This window comes from Phocoena phocoena, chromosome 4, assembly GCF_963924675.1.
Source record: "Phocoena phocoena chromosome 4, mPhoPho1.1, whole genome shotgun sequence".
NCBI lineage: Eukaryota > Metazoa > Chordata > Mammalia > Artiodactyla > Phocoenidae > Phocoena > Phocoena phocoena.
In genome coordinates this window covers 65756239-65777846 of record NC_089222.1, presented here as the reverse complement: position 1 = coordinate 65777846, position 21608 = coordinate 65756239, and the positions used below count along the sequence as shown (strand labels likewise).

At 44.0% G+C, this 21608-nt stretch overlaps 1 protein-coding gene across 3 annotated transcripts in view; it reads left to right on the top strand.

The window, feature by feature from the left end:
• Window positions 1–5777: 5777 nt before the first annotated feature.
• The window catches only part of MASP1 (MBL associated serine protease 1), a 61125-nt gene continuing 45294 nt past the window's right edge, over window positions 5778–21608 (top strand). For 2 of the 3 annotated variants that reach the window (XM_065875991.1, XM_065875990.1), the window contains exons 1-2: window positions 5856–6011; window positions 11878–12109. In XM_065875991.1, coding sequence (XP_065732063.1) covers window positions 6007–6011; window positions 11878–12109 — 237 coding nt within the window. In that variant the 5' untranslated portion in view covers window positions 5856–6006. Of the gene's footprint in view, window positions 6012–11877; window positions 12110–21608 lie in introns of all 3 variants that reach the window. The other variant, XM_065875992.1, reaches the window with a different exon arrangement.

Genomic DNA, 21608 nt, shown 5'->3' with positions numbered 1-21608 from the left:
GAATCTAGCTTTCATTAGATTCTCAGTGATTCACCAGAAAGATGAGGAATCATTCCTCTGAAGTAAGAAGAGAGTCAAGAAACTGGTAGAGAAAGAAGGATCCACACAGGAGTGCTGGTGATTGGTTGTAGGATTCAGAAAAGATATAAAGCCAAGAGGATCTGATAGACTGGAAATGGAGTGGTGTCAGAGGACTGGATGTCTTGATGAGGTTGAAGTCTAGGGTTATTGAAGGAGTCAAAGACTTAGAAAGGTAAGAGATGGTGGTCAGAGAATGGGGTGTTACAAGTTTAAGATTTCAGAGGTGGATGTGGCTTTAAGTAGAGTAGATGGTTACAATGAAATGGAAGAAGTCATCGTTGAAGTGAGGAGATCAAGCAATGAGGGTCCAGTGTCAGGATGTCAGGAGGAATTGGGAAGGAGAGGTAAGCATGGTGCCACATGCCTAAGTTCCTAATGAAAGGAACAGAGGATGGGACCAAGAGATTGGAAGGTGACAGTAATAGAGATGAGTAGGGTGTGCCAGAATGGTAGAAGAGCAAGGGAGTTTGGAAGGAGGATGGAAAAGTCATGGTCACTGAAACAGCATTAGGGAGTTAGAGAAGTGATAACACTGACTCCCCTGATCTGAATCCTGCCTTTCACATGGTCTAACCTCAGCTGTCCATTTGCTTCTTAAGGCCTAATTAATCCTGTCCTATGGCTGAATCTGCTTGGGCCATGTAGTCTTAGCATCTGAGGAACTTCTGTGGGAGGGGAGACCTAATATGAGTGAAGAGCAACAATAATTGGTATCAAATGGATTTAGGTGAGCAAAGGTAAGGGAGTTGTGGATGCTCTATTAGCTTCCTAGGGCTGCCATAACAAAATACCACAGACTGGATTACTCAAGTAGTAGAAATTTATTTTCTCACAGTTCTGGAGGCTAGAAGTCTAGGTGGTTTCTTTTGAGACCCCTCTCCTGGGCTTGCAGATGGCCACCTTCTTACTGTATCCCCACGTGGTCTCCCTGCTTTCTGTGTTGTCTGTATCCTAATCTCCTCTTTTTATAATTAGATTAGGCCCATTCTAACAGCCTCATTTTAACTTAATCACCTTTTTTTATTTTTTTGCAGTACACGGGCCTCTCACTGTTGTGGCCTCTCCCGTTGCGAAGCACAGGCTCCGGACGTGCAGGCTCAGCGGCCATGGCTCACAGGCCTAGCCGCTCCGCGGCATGTGGGATCTTCCCGGGCTGGGACACGAACCCGTGTCCCCTGCATCGGCAGGCAGACTCCCAACCACTGCGCCACCAGGGAAGCCCTTAATCACCTTTTTAAAGCTCCTATCTTCAAATACAGTCATATTTCGAGATAGTGGGAGTTAAGGCTTCAACATATGAATTTGGGGTGGGGGTATAATTCAGCTCATAACAAACGGTCTATGTCTCAAGTATCTCAAGTACTTAAGAATCCCTGGATTCTTCCTTACACATAGCCTAGCTCCTAAGAATGGCAGAACAGAAAAAAAGAAAATGTCCCCAGGCCCACCTACTGCCTCACTTCTTGCTAAGTGAGGAAAATAAACTCTGTTTCAGCTTTAGTCAAGGTTTCTCTTATTACCTACCAAACAGAACCTTAACTGACCCAGCATTTGTTAATTCTGTGCCTGCAGTGCTTGAAATCAACTTGACACCGTGGTGGTATGCGCTCACGCTTTGGGAGAACTTCTGTAAGAGAGCCTGTATTAGTTTACTAGGGCTGCCATAACAAAGTACCACAGACTAGGTAGCTTAAACAGCAGAAGTGCATTTTCTGACAGTTTAGGAGACTAGAAGTTCAAGCCCAAGGTATTGGCAGGTATTTTAAGGAAGTTCAAGATCGAGGTTATTATTCTGAGGCCTCATCTCCTTGGGTCACAGGTGGCCACCTTCTTGCTGTCTCCTCACATGGTCTTTCCTCTGGTTGTCTCTATCTTAATCTCCTCCTCTTATAAAGATATCAGTCATATTGGATTAGGGCCCACCCTAATAACCTCCTCTTAACCTAGACCTCTTTAAAGTTCCTGTCTCGGGTTTGATATGTGAATTTTGAAGCGGAGCAATTTAGCCCATAAGAGAGCTTAATAATTTATTTTTTGAATGTAAATTATATATCCCTTCCCTGAAATCTTGCAGTCACATGACAGCGTGGCTCATGGATGCTCAAAGTCCACGGGCAGGATCAAGGGGCTGCAGATGAAAGAGCCCTGGATTTAGGGTCAGGAGTCCTGGGCTCTAGATGTCCATCATCCTCTTGCTGACACACTTAGTCTCTCTGAACTTCAGTGTCCTCACCTTTAAACACATGTAAATATTACATGTAATGATGTATATGAAGGTATCTGGCAGATACTAAGACTATATCATCAAATCTAAGATGCCATTAATTATAAGACGCACCATTGTAAGTACCCAAAATGACAAAACCGTCCATGGGAGCTTTTAAAATTACAGATTCAGGAGCCCCACCCGAGAGTCATTGAATTTGAATCTTCTGAGATGAAGCTCAGGCACTGGTTTTTTTGTCTTTTTTTTTTTTAATTTCCCATATTATTCTGATGATCCGATAGGTTCTGAAGCCAGGGTTTCCAGCATACTGTCAGCCAATGTGTTGAATATCCTAAAATTTTATTCTAAGGTGTAATCTTTGGGGCTATTTATCAGTTCTCATATACTCTATAGGAAGCCTGGATTTCACACTTTGCCAACAAAAACTCATTGCCCAAATATTTTACATTTTCCAGCGCATTCATGGAATTCCAGAAAGTCTGGGCTCAGGAGTTGCATGTAATAAATACTTTGGTAGAACATGTAAACCAAGCCCAGTTCTAGCTGTAGGAGTGCTGTAGTATTTACTTTCTTAGTAGTAGCTTTCTGATCCCTTTCCCTGACTATAAACGAGATGTTGAGCCCACATCCGTCATTCTACACTTCTGTGATTCTAATTGACATACTGTTAGTTCCTTATACTCATATGTTAACCTTTTCATCAACATTTTAAAAAACGAGTTGAACCTTCTTAAAAATTATCTTTCTTAATACCTATGATTGAATCCTGAGTAATGTAATGCTGTTGTGACCACAGATAAAACAAGTGTCAAGATTAGAAGGTCACTCAGGACTCCTTGACTCTCTTTACAGATCATTAGCAATTCACCTCCCCACCTCCACTGCAATTTCCTAGTCCTCACTCCATGATCTCAATGGACTCCTCTCCCCTGATTTTATAGCGGAGCAAACTGGTGTCACTCCTTCCCCTCCTCCAGCAGAGAAAGTAGGTGACTTGCCCAAGGTCCCATGAGTTAGCCTACTCATGTTGAGTCTTTTCCATTCCTCCCACTCCCCGTGATCTATTCATGACACCCCAGGAAGTTTTTATCAAGAGGTCAGGAAGGTATCACCAATGCAGCCCAACACGATGGGAAACAGCTCTGAATCCCACCCAGATCAGTCCTGAGCCACATAGTTCCCGTTATCATGCAGATTCCATCTGAGCCTTGGCTAACTCCCAGGGAAGCACAAATCAGCTCTGCTGTATATTGGCAGAACTTTGGCTCAGAACGTATTTCAAATGCCTCCCATTGAGCACTGGCAGCCTTAAAGAAACATGGCCAGGAAATTATTCCAGGAGGCTCAGTTACTCTATGACACTTTGCAAGGAGAAGCTGATGGCTTTCCCTCCCAAGCTCTCCCCTCTGTGCCCAGAACAAATGACTGCATTTCCCTGGATGTGCCCTAAATTAGGAGAGGGTCAGCTCAGCTGCAGTGTTGATGGAGGGAATGTCTTTAGTGGGCAGGGCCCTCTGCATGGTGCAGGATGCTTCGTGCCAAGTTCCTTATCCCTTGGTTTTAAAACCCTTGTATATTCCAAGAGAAATGTAGTCCATGTGTTTCTGATTCATTTGCACTTAAATCATTAAAATGTTGTGTGAGAGTTATTTGATGTTTGAGGAGCCTGTGAGTCTTCTTAATGGGACTTTTAAAGGGATTTTTTTTCTATCCTGCCTAACACAGAAATGTTTAGGCTGTTTAGCCAGAATGGTGCCTAGGTTCACACATATTCTCCCATCTCATATACCTGCACTCACATTATCAAACACAGCCTCTTAATAATGCCCAGATTAGCAAAGCTGACCTTTAAAAGTGATAAAATAGAGAAACTGGAGAGAAAATGGAACCAGGAGAATTTCAGCAAGATGCAAGGCATTGTTGCCCCAAATGTGCTAAAGCAGTGTTATCAGAGGGTGGAGAATGCATGTGTTTGCCACCTTGGTTAGAATGGGTGGGAGCCCTCTCTTGGGCACACTGAACAGCTAAAAAAATGGCAAGGATAATTTCCTTTAAGTCTCAAAGCAACCCCCATTTTCCAGATGAGAAAACAGGATCAGAGATGTTAACAATTGGGGCCAAAATGCACAGCCAGCTTGGATAGAAAGGTAAGATTATAGCCAACTCTGATGCTGAGTCTAATTGCTCTTTTCAAAATGCCCCAAATGGAGTGTCTTTGTGAATGTGGTGTGTATTTGAAATGCCGTATGTACTATAATATTCTAGTGAGAAGCAGTACAATATTGTGGGTGAGAACTCAAATTCTTCCCCATCACTTTCTAGCTGTGTGATCTTGGGTAACTTACTTATGCTCTCTGGGCAGTTTCCTCATTGGGAAAATGGGGATAATATTACTACCCAGATACACAAAATGTAAAGATGATCGAAAGCAATCAATACATTACTAGAGCAGTACCTGACACACAGTGCTCGGTAAATGTTAACTGTTTGCGTTTGCCGTGGTAGCAGTAAGGAGTAATAAAGGGCTGGATAATTCAGGCAAATTGTGTACCTCTCTATGCTTCAGTTTTCTTATTTGTAAAATGACTATAATAGTATGATCCTCACAGGTTTGTGGGAGTAATTGAGATGATGTTTGCACCTAGCCATGTGCCTAACACAGAAAAGGTTCTCAGTAAAATCTACTTTTTACACCCAGATGTCTCTCTCCCTATTCAGGACTGGTGGTCATTGTTGTGAAGAAAGGAATTTTCTTCTTATTCAGCTTGGCTTATATCTGATGCTGCTTTTCTCCACAAACTCCAGGTCTAGCCACCATTACAGGCCCAGATCGCTCTACAGCCATGGGATGCGGGGCTTTCTGTCTGTAGTGGGTCCTCCCCGGGCTGTATCAGGCCTCTGAATGCTCTGAGTTGGTAAACAGCACAAGCCTTGCTTTTAAGTGATGAAGAACAACTAACTAACTGCAGGACTGACTGCTCCCCTCACATACGGGGCCAGCCGCCCTGTTCACAGGAAAGCCTGTAGTTGTTTGCAGACAGACAAGCTTTGGGATTTGGTTCTATTTTCTTGCCTAGTGTAGATGTTAGAATTGCCCTCTTATTTGATCATCCTGTTTAATTGGTGTCCTTTGCCAGTGTCCTGAACACAAGCAGAAAACTATAGCCATCTGGCAAGGGAGACAGAGAGATCAGACTTTGTCCCCCTCCACCCTTTACACACACACACACACATATACACACACACATACACACACATACAAACACACACACACATATACACACATATATCCACACACATACACACACACATGGTGATACAAATACCTATTTGAGCTGCTCAGTTATTCTCTCTCAGGAGCTGGAAGCAGCCGTATGGGATGAAGGAGGGACCTGGAGAAACAGATCTTTTAAGGAAGAAGACAGATTCTGTTCTGTCAGGTTCCTCTGAGTGTGTGTACGAGCAAGTCAGAGAAGAGAGAGAGGAGAGAGAGAGGAAAAGGCAGAGGGAGAGAGGGGGAGAGGGGATCTGTTGCAGGCAGGGGAAGGCGTGACCTGAATGGAGAATGCCAGCCAATTCCAGAGACACACAGGGACCTCAGAACAAAGATAAGGCATCGCTGACACCACACCGGGGACGAGCTCGCAGACAAGTCAGGCCGGGGGGACCAGGCAGCCAGGAGCACCCAAGGCAGGAAAATGAGGTGAGTGCCAGGGCAGGAGTGGGCACAGGGGGTCCTTCCAGGGACCAGGTGCCAAGTAGCCCTGGAAGGTCTGACCTTGTCTCTGGGCCGACTCACCTGCGAGTCCTGTGGCTGGTTCAGGGGCTTTTCATCACTCCCTGGGGCTCTGAGAAGGGAGACAGGCTGGGGCCTTCCCTGGGACTCCGGGAGACATGCAACTTGAAACGGGAGGCTGTGTGCAAATGCCCCTGACGCTGCTGGAACTCAGATTTCTCCCTCTGCCAGCGTAGGGTGCTGTCTGCTGGCCAGTGTGACTTTTCTTCTGTTGCCCACAAGGCTGAGTTTTTGTTTTCCTCCTTTGTAAAGAGCATTGCTTTATCTCTTCCAACACTTTGTGAGTTAGATATGTGTTTGTGTGTTTATTTGTTCTGACCGGAAAAGAAACCAGATTCCCGTAGCTCAGCTATGTGGCTTCTTAAACCTTCAGAAGTTTGCTAGTTTAAAACCTCAATTTAGAAAACTAAAAACCTGTCCCCGTTTTACATTCCACTATAAATTTCTGCATTTCTTACTGAAATCAGAGGCCGCCAGTGGCGTGAATCAGGCTATGAATTGCACCAAATGTCTCTTAAAGGAATATTACAAATTGAAATTAAAAAAAAAAGAGTCTTCGGAGTTCTGAAACTAGGACTTTAAATTCTAATTGTTTCCGAGCTCTTCAATATTCCCCATTCCTTAGCCTAGACTTAGAGTTACTTGATGCTTGTTACCAGACATTTCTTGTAAGTTTTTCTCTCCAAGTGTCAAAATCTGACCACCATAATTACTTTTACTACTTATAAGTGTTAATACTGTTAAAAATACAAAAAAAAAAAAAAAAAAAAACACTCTGCAGATGTGTTGTCTCTAAACATCTTTTCCCGTTAATTTTCTTCTCAATTGGAAAAGGGTTTCTATTTGTTTCTCTTCTGCAAAGTCACCTAGCAACTTTTCAGGGTCTGGGGCCAATGAGGGGCTTCAGGCTATGTTAACTCTTTGAACTCAGATTACCTGTGGTTTAGAGAGATAATCAGGTCTTTAAGGTTAATCCAATCATTCTCTTCTTTCTAAATCCATTGTAATGTTAAACCTGCTATCTAACTTCATTTTCCTTTCTCCTAAAAGAGAGGAGATTTATGCCCATCTACATGGAATGACAAGTTGATTGATCTGTCCACTATTCAAATCTCACCCTACCACCCAGTGCCCCAGCCATACCAAACTGCAAGGCCAATGATCAGTTCTGTATCTTTGTGTTTGCTGATCCCTTAACAGAATAGCTCTCCCTCTTATTTCTCCTATTTCTAGAGGACCCGATTGTTCAAGCTGGCTCATACATCACCTCCTCTTCCCTGCCCAGTATCCCCAGAGTCAGCATCTTCTCCTTTGTGATATCTCTGTCCTTGGGAGCTACCTTTCTTAATACCTCTTTGTTGAAATGTCCACCTCCTCTTCCAAGACTGAGTGTTCCTTAAGGAATAGGATCTATGGCATGTTCATCTTTGTATGCCTAGTACCTAGCATAATGTCTGTTTCCTATTAGGCATGAAATAAATATTAGCTGAATTGAATTCAGTTGTTCAATAGCAAAACTACTACTGGAAAAGTGCTCCACTAGAAGTCTATAAAAGGTCTGCCCTCACATAGACACAACAGTTCAGAGTTTGCAAAGCCCTTTCATAGGCACTGTCTCATCTGGTCTTCAGATTTTGGATGAGGTAGGATTTATGGAGAAGTGAGGATAAAAGAGTTTAGCAACTTGCCCAGAGCCACATTGATGATCTTGAAAAAGCCCAGACCCAAATTTGGATCTTTAGGCTCCAAGTTCAGGATGTTTTTCTACTGTATTTTGCCAGACTCTCAACCAAGTATATTATTCTACACCAGCGGCTCTCAATCCTAGCTGCACGTTAGAAGCATCTGTGGTGCTTTAAAAAATGTCAGGGCTTCCCTGGTGGTGCAGTGGTTGAGAGTCCGCCTGCCGATGCAGGGGACACGGGCACGCGTTCGTGCCCCGGTCCGGGAAGATCCCACATGCCGCGGAGCAGCTGAGCCCGCGCGTCGGGAGCCTGTGCTCCGCAACGGGAGAGGCCACAACAGTGAGAGGCCCGCGTACCGCAAAAAAAAAAAAAAAAAAAAAAAAATGTCAGTGACCAGGCCTCACTCCAGACCAATTAAACTAAAATCTGCTGGGGAAGGGCTTTGGTATTAGTATTTTTTTTTTAATTTTCATATAAAGCTACGGGTTTTTAAATTATTTTTCACAGGATTAATTGCTTTGGCCAGATGCCTGGACATGATATGGGCATGGACCCAGCATCCTCTGTGAGCTTTTGTTATTCCCTTCTTCTGTTGAAGCTAATTCACCATATGGTATTGGGCATGACATGTCACCTCTTGGGGTATCCTTTTCGTCATCTGTCAAGTACGGGTGTTGTCAAAGGGATCTATATAGTCCATTTCAACTCTTCTACCCCAAAACAGTCTTGGTGTAGTGTAGGTTGAAGTGAGGAGTGAATGGAAAGGATAGAAAATGCTACTCATTCCACAACCATGGATATCTGCCAGCATTTTTTAAGGCATTCCTGAGAGCTTGCTCCTACGGTAGAGCTTAGGAAATCCTGGCATTATATATTACTTTTGACATTTCAAGCAAATGTAATTAAACTTTTTGATTAGTTGGAGAATAGATAGCAGGTGTCAGAATTTGTACAGCCGGTGCCTGGTGGATAGGAAGCCAAAAACATTCAGAGAGTGTGATGGGAAATGAAAGCTGCCACTTACATTCTTTAATTTGCAGCCCTGAGAGCAAGCAAGCAAGCATATGCTCAGGCTTATTATGTGAAAAGAGAGATTTGTTTCATATGTTTGAAACTGTTTTGAGATGCAAACAAAATAGAACAGAAAGCTTCACAGGCCTTCCTCCCACGATGACCAGTTGCCTACTACACATGGTCCTAGGCCTCTGAGGATAGATGGAGCCGTTAGCCTGGGCCAGCCCTTGACAGAAGCAGCGTTAGGAAGCTCAGCCTCCTCCATGTGGTCTGGAAAAAGCAGATATGGAGAAAGTTGACCTTTCAGCCTTACATAATCTGGGTGTCGCTATTGCAGGGAGGTCCAGTTGGGGGATCCAAAGCTCATTCCTAACCCCTGCTTTTCGGGAAGCAGCATGATGGAGTAATCATAACTAATGTTTGCCTAGGGCTGGACAGTTAACAAAGTACTTATTTTCCAATCGTCCTTTATTCTGGTAGCAGCCCCAGGGGATGTCATTATTATCACCAATTAAAGAATGAAGAAACTGAGAGGGAGACCTTACGTGACTTCCCCAAGATGGGTCAGATAAATAAAGTCAAAGTCTGGACTTGAATCCAGCTATTCCAACCTAAGACCAGTGCTCTCCCCTCCCCAAGCGGAACTGAACCAGAACTCCTAGCCCAGGCACCATCAATGTATTTCCTCACTTGAAAGTGGGGCTGCCTGAGCCCTGCAAGCCAGAGTTTCTAGACTCAAGCTTTCCTACTAGTTCACGAGAGAGCTTGGACCTGTGCCTCCCCTTCTCTGTCCTCCACAGATTGGTTTATAAAAATATTGACCCTGGCAATTGGATTAAAACATTTTGTTTCCTTAGTTGCATCTCACATGTTGCTATTGCAGGGGCCTTGGAAAAAATTTAAATAACTATTTTTTTTAATTGAAAAAATAGCACAAGGCCCTTCTAGACACATCTGAACATTTTATATACACAAAAGTAAAATTAAAAACACTCATATTACCACTTCAGAGATAACTACTGTTAATATCCTGCTGACACCCTTGTAGGCCATTTTGCACTTACGTATTTACCTTTTATGTAAATATTATATAAGACAGCTAGATAATCTCATTGTGTTTACACACTCAAAAATTCATATGCGTGCATATATAAACATATGTGCATCTGTTTACTGAGCAGCGTGGGGCACCTTGGGGAGAAACAACTTCCTGATTAGCCAAATTGTATCTTAATCTTAAGACGCTGGTATAATTTCCCAGAAGTTACTTTTTAGGCTATATAAGACTCTGGCCCCACTTTCATGCTTTCGTTCATTCATTCGTTCATTCATTCATCATCTCTTATACACCAGGCTTTATATTAGGTCCTTCATATACATCATCTCCAATGTTTATGTGAGCTCTGTAAATTAGAGATTATAATCTTCATTTTACATTGGAGGAAACCTGAGCTCAGAGACTAATTACCCAAGGTTTCACAGCCAGTAAGTAAGAGAACCGGGATTTGAACCCAAATACACCTAACTTCAGGGACTGTGCCTAAAGCAGTGCTCTAATTGGAAGCATGTACAGGGAGCTGGAATCTGGAGTGAAGGATACTCTGTGGTATCTTGGGAAGCTTTGAGCTGGATGGTGGAGGATAAATAAGACAACCGGGTGAGGAATGAGCAGGGCATGTGCAATGGGACCAAGGCCTGGATGGGCATGGCATGCTCCCAGAATGATCTGCCTCGGCATGGCTGCTATGAGATGAAGTTGGACAGGTAAATCAGCCCTAGATCAAAAAGGGCTTATCAGCCATCCCGGTAGCAGATGCTTTGCCCTGCAGGCACAGTGGAGCAGTGGGGACACATCTGTGTTTTAGAAAATCAAATTTGGCGGAAGATTGCTGAATGGTATGAAGTGGTAGCCAGGGAGATCAGTTAGGATGAAATAGCAACAGTCCAGATAAGAACATTTAAATGAATTGGCTGGAGAGAAGGAGAGGGGTTCCCAAGACATAGGAAGCAGAACATATGGTATTTAAGGGAGAAGTTGATGAGCCAGGATTGGGATGTTTGAGTTCAAGGTCCTTGAGTCTCACAGGGGGAGCAATCTAGTAGATGCCTTGGTTGTCTTGTGTACTGACCATTAGGTTTTTTGTTTGTTTGTTTTTGTTTTTGTTTTTGTGTGGTACGCGGGCCTCTCACTGCTGTGGCCTCTCCCGTTGCGGAGCACAGGCTCCGGACGCGCAGACTCAGCGGCCATGGCTCATGGGCCTAGCCGCTCCGCGGCACGCGGGATCCTCCCGGACCGGGGCACGAACCCGTGTCCCCTGCATCGGCAGGCAGACTCTCAACCACTGCGCCGCCGGGGAAGCCCGACCAGTAGGTTTTTGACAAGCCTTGGACATTCTGCCTCATTATTGCATCAGCCACTTTGGGTGTGTTCTGCAAGTTTTGTTGAATTTCCCGTGCCCCTTATGCAACTCTTTTCACAGTCCATCATCTCTCATTCCTGCAGCTGGAAATAAACTGTATGTTTTTGATCCTTTTATAAAAACACTTGCCAAAAGGAAAAAAACCTTGTTTTGCTCATTCCTTCTTAATTCAAAATTTTGCGTTTCTTGATTGATTTTGTTAAATTTGTTTTAGGTACTACACAGATCCCATCGAGTATAAGTCTTATCTCAATATTACCATGTTACTATTACTTACTTTTTAGAAAATTGAGTCAAGAGTTTATGATTCTTAAATGAAGCTAAGCTAAAGAAATGATATCAGCTTTTACCTAACTATGAAATTTATATTTTCAACCAAAAAATGATATGCCTCAGCGTCCCAAATATGGTATTTTCTGGGAAAGTTTAATACTATTATCAAATCTTTAAAAAGAGCACAACTGGAAGCAACCTTTAAAATGAAGTTACCGCCCTCCAGTATTAAGGCTGGGTAAGCAAGACCCATAAGGACGAAGTAATTACAGCAGGTCAGTGGCAGAGACATGCTGGGAACTTGTTCTCCTGGCTGTTGATTTCGCTAAATGGCAAGGACCAGTGTCTGTGAATGTAAGTGAATCCATTCATGTCTTTCAGGTGGCTCCTTCTCTCTCATGCTCTGTGCTTCTCCTTGTTGAAGGCTTCGGCCCACATAGTGGAGCTTAACAATATGTTTGGCCAGATTCAGTCGCCTGGCTATCCAGACTCTTATCCAAGTGATTCAGAGGTGACGTGGAATATCACTGTCCCAGAGGGATTTCGGATCAAGCTTTACTTCATGCACTTCAACTTGGAATCCTCTTACCTTTGTGAATACGACTATGTGAAGGTGAGACCCCTAATGTTCCCTAGGTTCCCCAGGTTCTCTGTGGGAGAATCTGCTGGGAGTTAGAGGAGCTTAGATGAATTAGATGCTGTGTTTACCACCCAGGCTGGCAGTCCAGTGAGGGAGACATTACAGTGTTATAACATTATGAAGGAGGGTTGGGGGTGGCATGCTAGGTGCAGGCTGAGTAGGAAGACCTAGAAAAGACCTTGAGGGAAACTGAAACTGGCAAAGTATGACTCAGCCAAACACAACCTTGCCTTTTCCTTTCTGATCTCAAAGTCTTTAACGTTTCCACTAACCTCTGCTCCAATGTCACCTTTAATTCAACAAGCAGGAAAGGGCAGATACCCCAGAGTCAGCATTAATCAGAGTAAGCTAGCATTATATCCAAAGCTGAGGCATTAGAAAGCATTGCCCTGTTCCCTAGGTAATGATCAAGTGTTTGGGAAGTGTAGAGTATGCCGAAGCGGAGAGTAGGAGGTGAAGTTGGAAGTTTGGTTTGGGGTGAGATTCTGAAGGGCCTTGAATATGAAGCTAAAGAGTTTGGATTTTATCAACAAAGAGTATGGGCAACAGTGGGGGGGTCACTATGCAGATGGATGTAAAAGACAAATGGAAGAGGAGCAGAAAATGATTACAACATCAAAACAACATTTCCCAGAATTTAAGGAGAGCCCACAAACAATGCCATGGGTGGGAAGCTGTTCTCTCTTAAAAGTGGAGCTAAGAAAGTTTAAAGTACTTCTGAGAGATGACACTTATTAAGGTTGTATCTGGTTCAAAAAGATGTGAAGACCTAAGAACCTACTTTATAAACTCTCTCTGGCTTCCTGGTAGAAGTTCTCATCAAACCACCCTAGAGTAGGCTTTCTATATTTTTGGTATTAGTATAGTCTCATTTTTCCACAGCCTGTAATTCAACAAGAGGTAACCTTGTATTTACCAGAATGTTTGATCAACAGCAAAGAAGTGAGTTGACAAGGTGATTTACACTTAAAATCTCATTCAACCTTTAAAACAATCCTATGAGACAGGTACTACTGTCCCATTTACAGACAAAGAAACAACCCCAAGAAGGTGAAGCAACTCACCCAACGTTGTACAGCTAGTAAGTGATGGGTCAGGGTTCCAAACCCATGCCTTGTGACTTTCAATACCATGTTCTTTTGGCTCCACCAAACTGCTCACAAGCTGTACTACACTGAGCCCTAGGATACCGCAGGGGCTGAAAAGAACAGTGGGATGGGGTGGGGCGGAGGCCTGGTAAGTGGGGCTGTGAACCCCTACCCTGATCAACTCATTTTAAATGGTGGGTGTTGCTAATTATATATGTTGGATATGCGTCAAGTATCCCATTTAAAGCATATTTTCTGTGACTGAAAACTTTCTAAAATTGGTGCTCCATGACAGTTTTTCAATTTTAACACTATCGACATTTTGAGCCAGACAATTACTTGCTGAAGAAAGCTGTTTTGTGAATTGTAGGGTCTTTAGCAGCATCCCGGGCTTCTACTCACTAGATGCCAGTAGCACTCCCACTCCAGTTGTGACAACCAAAAATGTCTCCAGCAGTTATCAATATCCCCAGGGGAGCAAAATCTCTCCATTTGAGAACCATTGCTCTCTCTGTGTGATGCTGCCCATCTTTGAATGCGCTGTGCTAGAAACTGTGAGAATTTAAGGACACAAAAATCTAGTCCCTTAAAAAGAGAGATGAGCCTAGAAAAATAGCAATTGCGCAAGATGAAAAAGAGTAATGACAATAAAAGATTGACAAAAAGAATGAGAAAAGGTAAAACTGGTTGCTCTAAGAGATGATGTGGCTTGGTAATCTAGATTGACAGACAGTTTCTATAAATTCATTGAAAATGGAGTCAACTTCTCAGACTCGCAAGGATCAAGCAAGGAGTATTCACCGAGATCCTAAGTGTTTATCATCCTAAATTGAAATTTCTAACAAACAGGTTAGTTATGTCTTCTAGGACATAATCTAGCCTCTGGCAGAACCAAACTCCAGGATCCCAGATGCATTATGGGTAGGGGACATTAGGTTAGCAGAATCCCCCAGCCCATTCCCCTAGCTGATGCTTGCCGTACAACCATGGTATTCTCAAATATTTAGGTTGGAGAGTGAACTTAGCAGAAGGAAGATGACCAAACAGTGACTTAATAGAAGAGTAAATTCCATAGATTTAGACAAGGCTAGATGTGAACTTCCTAACTGCTTTTTTCTCTACTTTCAAATATGTCAATCATCTAGAAATTTTGCCAGCGGAAACACTTGCCTTTATTAGTAGCTGAGGCCTCAAGACCACAGAAATTAGAATTTTTTTCTTTAGCTGTGACAGTGACTTATTTTTCATTATTCCTCCCTGCCTCCACCCTAAGAATTCACTCTCGATTCATATTCAATCATTTCTCACAAGTTTTCCTCTTATTTATATGGATGCCAGGTTTGACCTTGTTAGGACTCCTTTATCGAGATGATAAACACACAATAGAGGATTTAACTCATTTCTTTGCCCCCAAATAAATTGAGTCTCCTGGCAAGGCAGATTAAAGAGTTGACATCAGCTACACTTTGTAGCGGAAAAAAATGATACTTTTCAAGGGCAACAATAGACTGTGAAGACCTCTTCTGACCCTGAATTAAGGACACTGAAATTTCTACCCAAAGTTTGGCCTTTCTGGTTGGAGAATATTTTGGAAATTGATTGATGGTTTCTATCTAGGATGGTGAGATACCTTCCTGAAAGCCCAAGGAGATGGGACTAGGACCTCTGGAAGGGCAGCATCATCCTGGTTTCTTGACTGGGATTCAGGAAATGCCTGTTCTAGTCCCAGATCTGCCACTAACTCCCAAATGATCTGGAGTAGAAAAGACAATCTTTTAGCACTCTCTGTGCTCCAAAATTAGACTTATGACCTCTGAGCATAGCAAAGAAACAGTCTGTGTGAGGCAACACAGAGACTGAGCTGCCTACCTGAAGTGCCCGACAGTCCTTGCTTCTCTGATTCCAATACATTTTTCCAGTTCCTTTAGAAGAAGAGATTAGCATATTGGACAGAGAGGTATTACTTTGCTTGGGCTTGCACAGCTCACTTCCTTCCAGAATGCCATCCCAGCACTAGCATTGGCCTCCCTGCAGAGGTTCTAGCAGCCATGGGGCCTGAGCAGGCCTTCCTTCACAGGACGCTGCACCCTGGTCAGCTGATGACTAGTGCTCATGTGGAGACAGGCCCTGTGTCCTTGCCCATATGTGCCCGGCAGAGTTCCCCTCCTGGACTCAAGAACTCATAGGATGTCAGGCCACAGGGGCCCTCTGGAGACCCACCTAGTCCCATGTCATTGTTGTTATTGTTTTTCAAATATTTTCTCCCTAGTGGACATTTTCTTCTTAAAAATCTTCTAGTAGTCCTGATATAGGAAACAGAAGTGAGGCTGCTAGGGTTGAAGGTGGCTCAGAAGCTCACTCTGCTCACTCAACCTTCTTGGTCCCCCTGAAGGTCACACCTTGCAGGAATTACAGCTTGAATACTCCTTAAGTTCCCAATTCAGGGACAAGACTAGTACGCTCACCTGTGAACCCTAAAACCCAGAAGCCTTCAACATATAGTCGAAACCCACTGACTTTGTCTAATTGTGTTCTCTCCCTAACCTTCCACCCCCAGAATATGTGGCTTTCCTGGCTATGAATGAGAAGGAGGCTCTTCCCTTCATGAGCACACCAGCCATGCCACCCTTGGATAAGTCAATACCCCTCTACAAAATTCTGTCTTTTCGTCTGTTCCATGAGGAGTAGAATGAGATGATCCCTACGGTCCCTTAATTCCAGAATTTTAATCTTCATTCTCCTTGCCAGAGCTTTCCAGATGACCCCCCCAAACCCTCATTATCCTAGTTAGGATAATGCCAGAAAACGGTAATAATATGTTACAGCGGCCACTTCTTGAAGTTCCGTGGCCATGAGCACTCCATTAAGAGACTATAGTCTGCTGGAGTTGCCTTAGTGACGTGTCATTTGAAGAAAACTTGTAAATATATCATGCCAGTGCTGTCCTTTTCCAAGGAACTTGGAGTATCACTCATTTCCGTCTGTTGGGATAATATCCCCTGTTTTGAGGCTCTTTCATTCTGTGACTGAATTCCCCTGGCAGGCCTGGGAGTGGGTTTAAAAGACCGTCCAGTTCACAGGAATCCTTTCAGCCCAGCCCCAGTCCACAGACTGCCCTTCCCACCCTGGCCCGTCAGGGTGATGATGACGGAATTGCTGACACTGCACATCAGCAGCTTGAAGAAGGGCAGGACCCCAAGGCTGTGGTCTGGATGCTCTCATTTTATGAAAATTCCTCTCCAGCCTGACTTCCCGCAGTCTTTGGTCTTCAAGGCACATGCACATCTGCACAACAGGATTTGCTTCCTTGGAATGTGGCCGCAATGTGTGGATTCCTACAGTGCCCAGATGAGACATATGAATCACAGCTGGTTAATGCTGTAGGCGAGGGGCAGAGCACAGACACTGGCCAGGAAACTGGAGGCCTAGATTCTTGTGGCCGTTCTCTACTAACTGAGTAACCCTGGGCAAGTGATTGCTTTTAGAGTGGACTCTTTCCTCCTGTCTCAAATACGAGGAGTTAAACCAGATGTTCTCTAAGGTCCACCTAGCCCTGATATTCTATGTATCTAAGACCTCAGGAATCATGATTCAACTTCATGACCATCACGCTGAAGCCCTGGAAAGGGCAATTCATTGGCCAGGGTCACACAGGGACCAGAATTTATATCTCAAAACGCTCAGTCTTTTCTTCTTTTAAAAATATTAAGTGACAGTGGAGTCCCCCATCTTACGGATGCTTAGGTTTTTAAGTGTAATGTAAGGCAAACACTGTCTATAGTCAAACTTACTCTCTTAAATATAGTAGAGCACTGTCTTTTAGAATGTCCAGAAGAGACTTTTTTCCCAGAAATGCAACAAATTATATAGTTCCTTTGGTTGAGCATCAGATGAAGTAGTTTGACTTGTGCTGAGAAATGAGCCCTGGAGCTATAGTTACTGAAAAAGGTACTCAGAAACCAGAACCACCAAGGGAACAGCAGATTCACACATCTTATTTTCAAGTTCACTTCATGGTATCTGTTCATTGGAAAAGGAGATAATAAAAACCTGCATTTGGCTTTTTCTCTTTCTCTCTTTCCCCTTCTTTAACTGAGTGCATATAGCTCAACTGGCATCTGTTAAATGCTCATATGACATAACATCACTTTTCTCCTCTTATATTCTTGATACATTCAACATTTCTTCCATTCTCTCCACTTTAGCCCTTTAGTTCCAGTTCTTATTCCTCTCGCCTAGTTTATTGCAATACCATCCTAAATGTCTACCAGCTGTGGGTCTCTCCCCAACCAGTCCACCCTCTACATGTGTCCAGAGAGATCTTCTTAAACATTGCTTTGATTGTGCAACTCTCAAAACCTTTCAATCGTTCTCTGCTGTCTATGGAATGAAGTCCAAGAATTTTATTGAAAATCTACCATAAGTTGGACACTGCACCAAAGACAGGCCCCGTGAAGATGAGTAAGACAGTACCTGCCCTCCAAGAACTCATGATTTCTTAGTGCGTCAAAAGACAAGTACATAATTAATAAGCTAAAGCTAGGCAGAGTAACACAAGAGTATGGGGCAGTATATAAGTTGTAGAGTGATCATTTCTGGGTGTTCAAGAAAAGCTTTGGAAATAATTAATGTCTGAGATAAGTCTTGAAGGGTAAAGAGGAATTTAACGGTGTAATTCCCTAAACTTCTTGATCTCCCTAAGCATCGGTTTTGTGATTGGTACCAAAAAAAAAAAAAAAAAAAAAAAAAAAAGACTCAAATGATACAGTACCTTCCTTGCAGTTTATGCAAGGGTTTAAATGAAATGATGGCTTATGAGTGGAATCAGTACTGCAAAAGGCAAACATGTTCAATGATTTGGAGTTCAGCCTCTAGAGCCACTCAGACCTAGAGTCAGCTCCTGCCTCCACTATTTATTGTAAAATAGGGATAACAGTAATGCCTATCTCTTGGGCTTATTGTGAATGTCAAGTGAGGTAAATGCTATATTGACATATGCCCAACACCTATGTAATTAGTTCAGTAAGCATTATTAGAGTGGTAATGATGGCAAGGGTGTGAGCACTAAAGTGCTTGCTGGTATCACCAGATGCTCAGTGAGTGTCCGTTTTCTCATCTGCTCTGACTTTACCGCTAACTGGCTGCCTATGACCTTGCACATATCACTCAGTTTTTCAGGCAATTTATGGAAAAGTACTCTGAAGGGACTAATCAAATGCAAGAGGCTGTTTATTTCTCCTGTGTATTCATTTGTCGTGACACAAGTTTGTGGCACTTTCTGATGTATTGCCTCCTTTGATTCTCATGGACTAGGGAGAGCCGGGATTACTACACCTAATTTACAGGAAAGGACGCTGAGCATCAAGAGCTTGAGTGCATTTGTTGTCCAGGACTTTAGAGCGAAGCCAGGTTTCAATCCTTGTTCTTCTTACTCCTAAGTCATGATTGTGTTTCTCCATTTGGCCCTTCTCAGAACAAGTTTTATCCTGGTAGGGATTTCAAGATTTTGATATGCTTCCTGGCTATAAGAGAAATTTAGTAAAATCTTATAAAACTGAAGGACCTTGAGGGTCCCTGTGTTGTCTAGATTTTGTTAAAGAACTTTCTCTTTTATTCTGACATTGAGAGAAAAAAAAAAATTATAAAAATGGAGTCTGAACAGGCTTCCCTGGTGGCACAGTGGTTGAGAGTCCGCCTGCCAATGCAGGGGACACGGGTTCGTGCCCCGGTCCGAGAAGATCCCACATGCCACAGAGCAGCTGGGCCCGTGAGCCATGGCCGCTGAGCCTGCGCATCCGGAGGCTGTGCTCCGCAACGGGAGGGGCCACAACAGTGAGAGGCCCGCGTACCGAAAAAATAAATAAATAAATAAAAATTGGAGTCTGAGCTATGAAGGTTGGGAAAGTGCTCAATTTATCTGTTTGTGGTACACATGTCTAATGGTGAACTCAAGGACATTGCACTAGACTGTCAGGCCCAGGAGTTCAGGGCCTATGTCTGTGTTTATTTCTAGTAGTGAGCACAGCCCTGGGGGCAGAACAGGGAAAAGTAAAAATCTCCTGGTGGTAAGCATAAAGGAAAGGGCTCTGGTCTAGAAATCAGCCACTGACTCCTGTTGAGACATTGGGCAAGTCACTTGTCTGCTCTGGACCTCAGTTTCTCCATCTGCGCAATGAGGAAATTGGACTGGCTGGCCTCTCTAAGCCCTTCCAGCCCTGATGCTCCCTTCCCAGGCCTCCTTGGGTCAGTCTGCATCCTGCTGTGTAATTGACAGATAAGTCCCTCCCATGGCCCTGCTCAAAGACTGACTCCTCTGAACCCGGACTCCTAATTTCTGTGCAGTGCTCTGTGTTTACTCTGAACGTGCCCTCGACCTTCAACTACTGCCGAAGCTCTGTTCATTCTCTGGGAGTAGACAGGAGGCCTTGCCCCTGAAGGAAAAGAGGAATGGGTAAATATTTCTCATGAATTTCAATTGTATTCCCTAGTGGAATTCTTCACTCCAGAGATACCAGGTTTCCAAATCCATTCTAGCTGATTCAGAAGAATCAGGAAGTGAAAATGAGCTTCAGAAAAAGCGTGACAAAAGCTTATTTTATGAAGGAAGTACAAACAGCACAGGCTCTGGGGTGATGGAAAACAGAAGGAAGGTTCCCAGCGCTGGGGCAGAGAATGTGGGCAAGTGTGGGTGAGTGTGAGGTGGGAGTGCTCCGGGGAATAGGTGCCCCGGTGTGCAAATCTGTGTGCTTATGTGTACACAGGCCACTCTCAGACACACCTTAGTAAAAAGCAGGGCTTGAATTTGCTTTGATGTGCTCATAGAAGAAGAAGTAGGGAAGGGGAGGTATTCATTTATTCAACAAATATTCATTGAATGCCTACCATTTACTAGAGCTTGGGGTATAGCGGTAATCAAGACAGAAATGCCGGTCGGCTGGGTGCTTACATGACACTGGGGGGAACAGACAATAAACACTAAACACAATCCACAGGTTAATTATATAATGAGTAGTAAGGTAATAGGCAAAGAAGTGAAATAGAGCAGCGTAGAGAGGGTCCACGTGACGTGGGGTGCATGTTACCACTGAAATATGTTGATCAAGGTGGTCCTTGTTGAAAGGGTGACATTTGAGCAAAGACTTGAAGAAGTTGAGAAAGTCAGCCAATGTAGCTTTCTGGGGAAAAGCATCCCAACCAGAAAGAACAGCCAAGACCTTAGTGGGAATGTGCCTGGTGTGTTTGAAGAAGAGCAAGGTTGGCAGTGTGGCTGGAGCAGGAGGGACAGGGATGGGAGATGAAGACAGAGGTACAGGTGGGAGCCCCATCACCAGGGGGCCTGGGAAATAGGGTCCCTGCCTAATGCGCACAGGCAATGGCAGACTTTACAAGCTGCTTTCCCACCCAAGTGTCATTTGACCTCCTGACTCTTAGAGGATAGAATTAAGGTCCACCGAGTATGTTTGTGAAAACTGAGGCTGAACCCAGTGGTGCACTTATCAATGATCAACAACCTGGTCTGGACTGGGGGGTGGGTTGGGAGGGCAGAGAAGAGATACCTCGGTAGCTCTCTATTCACCACTCAGATATTCTAGACATTAGTAAACTAAAGTGCTGAGATAATAGTAAAATGATAGAATAGTTAGGAGATGATGAGTTTTTATATAATTTATTTCTTTTTAATATAATTTATTTAATTGTAAATTTATGAAACAGTTTTTCACGATGGCTATGTTTAACAACAGCATCGCAAAAATCCCTGAAAAGTTGACAACTGGCCCCTGTAAGTTGGTAAGAGCCAGCTCCAGGGCACCAGTGCCTGGGGAGGTTAAAGTGACACATGTGAGTGGCAGGGCGGTAACCAGAAGCCAGGTCTTTTGGTCCCTATTCTAGCTCTCTTGAAAATTTTCCAAGATTTGAGGATGTGCATTCGGGCTGGGGAGGGCAGGGTCCTGGGCAGTGACGGAGGGACATACCGGCTTGCACATTCCTGGAAAGTGCCTGGAGACGCTGGCCCGTGGCGGGTCCCTTCTCTCCGCTCAGCACTTAATCACTGCTTTCACCCCAGTGCTGACTGTGACCGACCTGGAGCCAGGCTGCCTCTGCAGGAGAAGAACACAACAAGGCTTTGTTTTTGCCTGTCCCCAGGCTATTTTCCTGTCCTGAACCTTCTGGGGCTCAGCTTCCCGGTCCCAGAGGGTATTTGCATGTGAATGGGCCTGGCTCTGAAGTCACAGAAGGGGTGGATGGGGAGTTTAAGCCATTCACGGGCCAATGAGAGTAAAGCCCTTCCTGGCCCCCCTTCCCAACCATGATTCCCAGACGCTCCCACCCACGCCCCCCCAGCCCTGCCGCACTGAGATGCCAGGCGCCTCCAGTTTCCCACC